The sequence below is a fragment of the Dicentrarchus labrax genome, unplaced genomic scaffold (genome assembly GCF_905237075.1).
Source record: "Dicentrarchus labrax unplaced genomic scaffold, dlabrax2021, whole genome shotgun sequence".
Classification (NCBI taxonomy): Eukaryota; Metazoa; Chordata; class Actinopteri; family Moronidae; genus Dicentrarchus; species Dicentrarchus labrax.
In genome coordinates, this window is record NW_026136723.1 from 17,643,205 (window position 1) to 17,651,989 (window position 8,785).

An 8,785-nucleotide genomic window follows, 5' to 3' on the forward strand; every position below is an offset into this window, starting at 1 on the left:
CCAGATGTTGTGTTTTCAGTTTGTTCTGCCCCCAAGTGCCCAAAAAAATAAATTAATAATTATTTATGTCAAATAAAATCTGGCAAATTTGACACATTTGATTCCCATATTATCGGCTCTCAATTTTGTACTAGAATAACGGTTTTTATAGTTACCTAAAAAAAAAAACTAGATGTGAAAAAACATTTTAGTTAGGCTACGTGATTAAAATATTAATTAGACTTTAGAAAAAAACTGAAACTAAGTGAAATTATATCATATTGTATTTTTTTGTAATATCTATTCTGAACTTTTGCCCCTGACATATACCCCCATATTATAAAATAATACTGAAACTTTTTTTTTTAACAATAAGCAACAAGCAAACCCACTCTGGAAGCTAACTGGAACTAAACTGAATTTAAAAGCAAAATAAAAAGAACCAGTGAAAAATACAAAACAACTCTTTCAGGATTTCAGTTTAATATTCACCACAATAATCCTGAAGCCCCTGCAAACCACCCTCATCCAGCTCAAGGTGGGGCCTCGCCTCAGGCCCAATCTGTCACATGTCTGTCTACCCCAGTCTCTACTTGCTTCATATCGATAACAACGGCGATCGCCACAGTCGAACTCTCCCCAGTATGCACAATCTGCTGATTTTAGTGCTGTCTCAACATGATGATTGACTTCTGCTAGCCTCTACAGCTCTAAGAGATGATCCAATCTAGTCAAGATACGCCATCATCATTGTCTATCCACCTGTGTCACTCATCACAACCTTTCTTAGTACGCTTGTGTCATTTGAGCGGCTGAGTGGATAGTGGGATGTCAGCAGCTCTCCATCAGAGATCTGCATGATGCCAGAGGACTGCAGACAACCACCTGCCTGACACACTGCAAGAATCACTTTCACAGCTCCTTCCATTTCTTCTCAGTCACTATCACACTACTCTGATGAGCCATGTATGCTTGTAATGTATTTATGCTTAGTCAACTGCCATAAACCTGCTTTACATTTTGGTTTCTGCTGTGTTTCTATCTTGAAAATGTCAGTGCAGTATCTGTGAATTTATGAATTCTGGTTTCTTCAATTGATTCTATCCGCTGTCTAAGACGGACATGGATAAGTAATTATGTTTCCCAAGTTAAAGTCATTTGCAAATCCAGAAAAAATCATTATAAATAGCAAAAAGATTTTTTGATGGCCATTCTTCAGGATGCCTTCAGTGACTAGAGAGTTTACTGACGCATTTTAAGATTAAGATGTAATTTAGATAAAGGTCAGAGTGGTTTTTGTACTAAATCTCAATACATATATAAGAATAATCCAGTAATCCAGTGCATTGATTTATAATGGGATTAAAAATGACAACTCTGATGGATGTGTATCCATGTTAAAGCAAGTGGGATCCATTTTTAAAGTTGATCAAGGACACCATCTTGTGGTGTTCAGGCAGATTAAGCAGCAGATGAAGATTTTCCATAATACTGGTCATACAGTATTTGTAAATTTTGATGTTAAATGATTCATTTCAGACTGTTTATAGTGACAATTTTTTTGATTTGAAACATATTTTCTGTAAAAATACACAAGGCTGCAGCAATACATAATTTTTACATAGTAAGTCTTTAACCTGACAGTCTTATTTCCTATATTGCTACAAAATAAGTTGCGCTTGCCAAAACATTTATCAAAATAGTATGGAAACCCTTGAGACTGAATGGTACATCTCAAGGGGTTTATTGTGATATATGATTATATTGTTAAAACTGTGGCCAACAATTTGGGTGTAATGTTATGGTAAATTTGGTAGTAATAGATAATGTCACTTTTGACGTGAATATAGATATATTTTTTATTCAATATTATTATACTTTGTAGTAAGACTGGGGTTAGATACTTGCTATTATACAGCACACTTTGATGCCTTATTTCTGCAAACTTTCACACAAAGGAAGCTGTAAACTCCAATCAATTTCAAGCTTTTAAGCCCATTAAAAGGTCCAGTGTGTAACATTTTGGAGGACCGCATGTTTCTCCAGTAGCCCAGAATGGACAACACTGGCTCTAGATAGGGCCTTTTTCGACAGTCTTGTGACACAGTAAGATGCTACTAAATCCTACACACTGGTCCTTTAATGTTTCAGAAACTACAGTTCCATTCATAAGAATATAATAAGCTATTGACTTGTTGCAGCCGGTGTCCAACACCAGAGAGCAAGAAAGACAATATAGTCACAAAAAGTCTAGACAACAGATTTTCTTTTTAAGAATTTACAGCATGTTCACTGCACATTATATGGTGCAAACTTTTTATGGGACTGGGTTACATATAAAAAAACACAATAACCAGTAAAAAGTGCAAGTTAGGAACAATTTTATTTATTTATTTCTATTCAAACAAATGACAAAAATGAGTTCACACCTGGACAAGACAACCACAATCCAGACCTAGAGTACAGGAATGTTAATTGTTCCAAACTGCACCAGTAAACATCTGTACAATAGCTTACTATTGTATAATAATTCATGATAATAATACAACAATAGTAAGAAGACTGAGAAGAAAACGAATAGAAGGGACATCAAATTTGTAGTGAATTAGTAAAAGAACTGAAGTTGAAACTTGTATTATGCCTTCACTGAATGAGACTAAAGTCGTGCAGCCCATTCAGACAGATACAACTGTAAAATAGACCCACAAAAGCTTAGGTGTGTTTAAGATGCAGCTTATTCATTACACATCTCAAATATATACTGTGCATCCTTAGAGGAAAAGATCACATTAAAAACTTGTTACACTAAAGTATTGTGTCAAGAGTTCGATCATTGTGTTGTGGCTTTACACAACTGTTGGAAGTGCTGACAGAGGTGCATAACTCCTTGTGTCAGTTTGGCTGTACATGGTATTGAGTGGAATGGCCAGCTGCCCAGCTTGTCCCGACCCCTCCTCAGAATTAATGCCATAAGGCATCTTGGACATGATGGCCAAGCTCAACTTGAAGAGCACATTGTGGAGAGCCACACGGTATTCTTTTCTCACCAGGCAATAGATGACAGGGTTGAAGCAGCTGCTGGTGAAAGCCAAGCAGTTGGCCAGAGGGAAAAAGTATGTCTGAGCCAAGTAGAACGAGGGGCTGATATCAACGATGTCGAGTTGGACCAGGACACTCCAAAGTGTGAGGATATTGTACGGGAACCAGCAGGCGCAGAATGAAAGCACCACCACCGCCACAGACTTCGAAATGTCAGCTTTTCGCAGAGAGTTGCTGCCCTTCAGTTTATGCCGGCAAAGGAAGCGCATCAGAAGCAGGTAGGAGAGGGTGATGGTGGCGTAGGGCAGTAGAAATCCCAGCACCACTCGCAGGAGCTGGTTTATTCCAAGCCAGGCTGTACCATCTGGAAATCTAAGCAGGCATGCTGTGTCGTTGCCCACATGTGTCAGGTCAGCAAACACACCTCGGGGTGCTGCAGCTATGAGCGCTGCAGTCCAGATGAAAGCTGTGGCCACTGGAGAAGTGCAAGATCTACTGCACAGGGAGGCACTGGGTTTGAGAGCAGTGGCCACATAGCAGTACCGGGTCACACTCATAGCTGTCAGGAAAAAGCAGCTCGCAAAGACATTGAGCCCTGTGAGTAATGACACGGCTTTGCATGTGGCCAGGCCAAAAGGCCAGCTGTAGTCCAGAGCAATGTCTATGGCCCAAAATGGCAAGGCCAGGGAGAACAGCAAGTGAGCCAAAGCTAAGTTGAACACAAAGAAATTGATGGTGCCCGTGGTGATGGTGTGAGTGGAATACAGCAGGAACATCACCAACAAGTTCCCCAACACTCCAGCTGTAGCCACAACAAAGTACACCACAGAGATGAGTATTCTCAGCCAGGGGGATCCGTCATCGAGAATCTCCAGCCCGCTGTCTATACTCGTGTTGTGAAAGATCAGGTGGGAGTTATAACAGGGTGAGCCTACACTGCAGTTCAGGATATTGCTGAAGAACTCAAGTCTCTTTGAGTCTGACATGTTGCTACCCTGAACAATCCTGTTAAGGGTTAAGGTTGTCCAGCTATTATTTGACCTGTTTCCGCCTATCCTCCTTGTGCTAATAATGAACTAAAAATGTAAGTTCTGGTTGTCTGTTTATTAGCTGACAGTCATCTATCCCTGCAAGGAAAGAGGAAATGATTATTACATAATAGGCGCTGCAGTTAATAAGTACATTATCCCTGTCAGATAAACAAATTACACTCAAGTGTTACCCACACATAATCCAATTTAGATCTTAGAGAATCAAACTTCTCTGGGAGGAAATATGAATACAAAGATGAAGTGATAAAACTAATTTCACTCGTTAAAGTGGAAAATCCTGTCAGAAGTTGTCCAGGGTCATTTTTTATCCATTATAATCTATACAAGTTCATTGCCTACCACAATTAGGTGTGTTGGTAAGTATTCAATGTATTGATATTTATAGAAACAGAAAAATGTTTGATTTGTTATACTTTTCAAAAGTTGAGTAAACAACCATGTCATTCCTCATTTAGTAAAACATAGCACATAAACTTTAGAAAATTTGAGTTTTAGATCCAATACGAAATAATAAAAATCTTTTTTGCAGATTACATGATTGGCATTTGGGGGAAAAAGAATATGCATTGTAAGATATGGATGTTTTTTGTTCACTCCTTGCTCTATAAATGGTCTATTTTTACAAGAAATGATCAGATAATTTATGTAATTTCTCCTCAGATCTTGGGAGTCACAAGGAAGTCTTTCAGAGTCATTTTAAGCACCTTTGGCAAATTGTAAATTGATATTTAACTGTTTAAATTAATATTTACTGTACATTTAACATCCCTAAACTTGCAGTGGAGTTCCTGCATTTGTGCAAAAGACTGGTGAAGGTTACAGAATAGAAATTAGGTTTAAAATGTGTTTATTCAACAGTGATGAAAGAATTATTTGGTTAATTCTTCCATTATTTTCTTAATTATGCATGCAATTACATTTCTTAATCAAAACTGGGTATAAATCTGAATCTGATCTGAGGCTGTTGACTCCAAATAAAACATTTTCAAGCACAATGGGCCAGATGCTGTAGTTCAGGGCTATTTCTTCGTTTCAGAGCTAAAAAAAAGTTTCCATTTATTTCTAACCTTGAGACCGATACAGTGTAATCAGACAAATCTAAAAACTTTTTAACTTTTACTCTAAAGTTACAGACAGCTCCAACAGATATAAATGTGCGAGTTTAAGCTCTTTTATTGGGCTGGTGATTCAATTTTAACGCTTTCAAATTTCTATTCATACATTCACAGGTATATGTGGAAGAAAATCTCACCTGAATCTCATAGGATGTGGTAAACTTCCAGCTTTCAACAGTTAGTCTTCTTGTAGCCAACAGCTCTGCTGCACAACATGGAATTACTTCCAAGGCGGACAACAACAACAATGTGGATGTCACCCACCCTGAATTTATGCTCCACCCCATCATATTTTTCATTCTGACTAGAAATCACCAGTAATGACACTACTGAAACACATAAAATAAAAGCGATTACAATGGAAACAACAACTAACCCCATTAAAGCGGCAACTACCCAAAAGAGAAATAACCACTGTTGGTCCAATTTAGCAGGAAAGATAACATTTTTAGTGAAGATACAAAATAATTTTGCATCCTAAGTGTTGAACCCTGAACCCCAAGATATCTTTTGTTCTTCTTTTTCTTAGATTCTCCTTCATGTATTCCAATTTTAACCCCATTTGATTGATAATCTAATACGACCATTGTTTTTTTTCCATTCTACAGTTTTCCTTTCCCTTGTAAACATTAGCTGTCACAACTCTTGAAGGCATGATACACTTAAAAGTACTCATCTACTCAAAGCAGGATAAGCAGATATTCTCCAAAAATTAGGACTTCTATTAATCAGCATGCTTGTGTATTTTGATGCAGATCTTGATTCAGAGGCAGGCTTAAAAAACACTTTATTACAGTTATTGTAGGAGCAAATATTTTGGTCTGTGATCTTAGCTATTTGGAAATCATTTTGAAAAAGTGCTGCATGTATGAATTAATACAAAATTAGCAATTTTGGGCATTTGTCTAGTTTGTTTTTGTTTTTACTCCTGTTGTCATCTTTTTCAACTGAAAATCCAAATTTTTCTTGTTCAACCAACCCTGCTTATATTTATATAATTATTTATAACATTGCTCAAAAACTCATTGACCAGTTCAGGATCTGGTAAACAAATGTCATTACTACATTTACACTTCTCTTACTTACTATTCTTTGCCTCTGCGTTAATTAAATAAGGCACATAAGACTATTCTTTCTGCAGAGTAAACAGCTAAAGGGTTAAAAAGCCTCTCTGAGGGTTCGCACAGAAGCTGCAAGTAACAATGTGCTTTAAATATTAATGGTGGTGTTAAAGGCACTTGGACCTTACAGGTGAAAAAATGACAAGACTGTGACAGAAAATATAATTGTAGCAAAGCCAATTTGTTTTTGTTTTTTTCTATTTATATCTGGGGCATTGCTTCAAGATTAGATTGAGCCGCAGAGATGACTCTTCATTATAAATCGTTGATAGTGGAAAGAACATCAGCAGTGAATGACTAAATGAGATTAGCTTGGAATAGGCGGAAGAGTGGGGAAGTTGATTAATGCTGGTCTGTCTAAACTGAGCCATCTTCATAAACTAGCTGAACAAAACATGCAGTGTTCCCTGAGTGTTTTCATGGCCAGCAATGTCCTACAAAAACAACATGCTTTACTTTAACCATGATATAATAAGGCAGTATGCTGATCACTGTCTGAAACTTTAAGTTTTCTACATTTTATTTATGAACAGATGTTTTGACCAATAAGGAAAAGTCTACAAAAACATTTCTACAAACTAACATAGGCTATTAATTAGATGGTTAATTAGCTGCAGATCTTTAAGGATCCATTTTTTTTATTTTTTATTTTTTAAATCATTTTAAATCATTCACTTTATTATTTGTGCAACAGTAACAGTAGTGTAACAAGATGCACAAACATGAACTGGATATTCTTTTTAAACCTGCACATATTTCAAGCACTACAGAGCAACCACCCAGTATTTTAAGAAATGAGCATATTGAGTTTGATGAATAGACTAAAGTCTCATATCTGCTGGTAAATATCAGGCTACAGCTAGTAGGTGGTTAGCTTAGCTTAGCTTAGCTTAGCTTAGAGACCGGAAACTCTGTCCAAATTTCAAAGATATGTCTACCAGCACCCCTAAAGCTCACTAATTAACATGTTGTATTTAGGCTATATAGGCTGATGGTAATGTCATAAGTTTAGAAGGTTTTAACCAAAATACCGGACACACTGATAATGATGGAGCTAGCTAGAGATAAGGTTAAGGGTTCACCAAAGTTATTACACTTCATCCTGAGAGGTGACTGTACAAAATGTCCTCTTATTAAATTCGATAGTGGACTAAAGTGATGGACCAACATTGCCATCCCTACAGTCATTCCACTAACATGGCTACACCCACCCCTCTAATAAAGCCTCTTAAGTGAATTTAAAATTTAAAATAAATTTTCCATGAAGACAAAACATTGTCATTGAACTGGGAATAATTGTGTTTTCATCCACCACAATATTTTTCTACAAAACCCAAACAAAAGATAATTTCCCCTGCGTGTTGTGTGCACTGCTGTTGTTACACCTAAAGGTAGGCTACTGCATGAGTATGTAAATTATTTCAATAAATTTTACTGTAAGGTAACACAGCAATAACATTATAATGCTTTGGGAAACACTAATTACTTCCTTGAACTACATGAGCTAATGAATACCCCGCAAGAAAACAATGCTGTCCCACAAGAGATTATTCTATTTTGCTTCAAATTTTGCATAATACATAATGGGGGTGTTCTTTACAATGTCTTATAGATGCTATAAATGCTTTATTAATACTAAATTCAGCTGTAAATAATTTTATAGGTGCTGGGTCAAATGTAAAGTTTACAATCTTCATATCCAGATGGTTAAACTGTGTATTTTAGACTCTTATCTGGTAAGTTGATTTGAAATGTTAAATAAATGTACAGTCAGATTGACTTATGCAAAACACAGGTGTACCTTTCTGGGTGCCTCCTTAATAAATGAATTACATACTACACCACCATGGTGTTTTCTGAGCATTCACTGAGTTGTGCCACAGGGAATGGGGAGTTCTGTGAGGAGAGTGAACAATAGCAATGGCTTTGTCGCCACCCTTTGTGAAAACTGAATACAACACTTCACTGTGCCAAGAAAAGGAGGAGGCCTGGCAATAGCGTCCTCCAGCATTAGTTCTCTTGCTTTCTCTTAAAGTGAGCCCTCTGGTGACAAATGTTTGACCTAACAACAAGCAGCGTGAGACCATTTGCTCTACGATGGAGGTGGAAGGAATATATCATACATAAAAAGGGACAAACACAAAGCCTTCCTTTGTAAAATAAGATTATGAACACATGTAAAACATATCTCATAACAGCAACAGGATCCTGGATCCTTTTTGCGCAACAGACTGCCAATAAAGACTTTGTTTGCTGCAACTGTACATTTTGTTGGCTGTAATCATTGCATTTGTTCATACTGGTCATTAAAAGATCTCTTCCCTAATGCCTTCCGCCTGAGTTAGTCAAATGAAATGGATATCTAATATCTAGTGTTTTGCTGTTGAGCTACACAGAGTTTTTATAGTAAAAAGAGCGCACACTCACCAAGAGGCCCCATAAAGGAGCTCACAACATCACACTCTACTTTCTTTTTTTA

The 8,785-nt window shown here is 37.0% G+C and overlaps 1 protein-coding gene and 1 long non-coding RNA gene across 2 annotated transcripts in view; both read right to left on the reverse strand.

Moving 5' to 3' along the window:
- Positions 1-8,785, reverse strand: part of LOC127357755 (uncharacterized) — a 63,992-nt gene that overhangs the window by 13,786 nt on the left and 41,421 nt on the right. The gene's annotated exons all lie outside the window — the stretch shown is intronic.
- Positions 2,417-5,455, reverse strand: LOC127357754 (relaxin-3 receptor 1-like). The gene is made up of 2 exons (XM_051390172.1): positions 5,323-5,455; positions 2,417-4,145 (listed from the first exon to the last, which is right to left on the reverse strand). Exon 2 carries the CDS (start codon positions 4,002-4,004, stop codon positions 2,826-2,828), a length of 1,179 nt encoding a protein of 392 aa, XP_051246132.1. The 5' UTR covers positions 4,005-4,145; positions 5,323-5,455; the 3' UTR covers positions 2,417-2,825.

Bases quoted from the DNA above. Each gene is read 5' to 3' on its own strand.
- LOC127357754 (XM_051390172.1), bottom strand. From the start codon at position 4,004: ATGTCAGACTCAAAGAGACTTGAGTTCTTCAGCAATATCCTGAACTGC.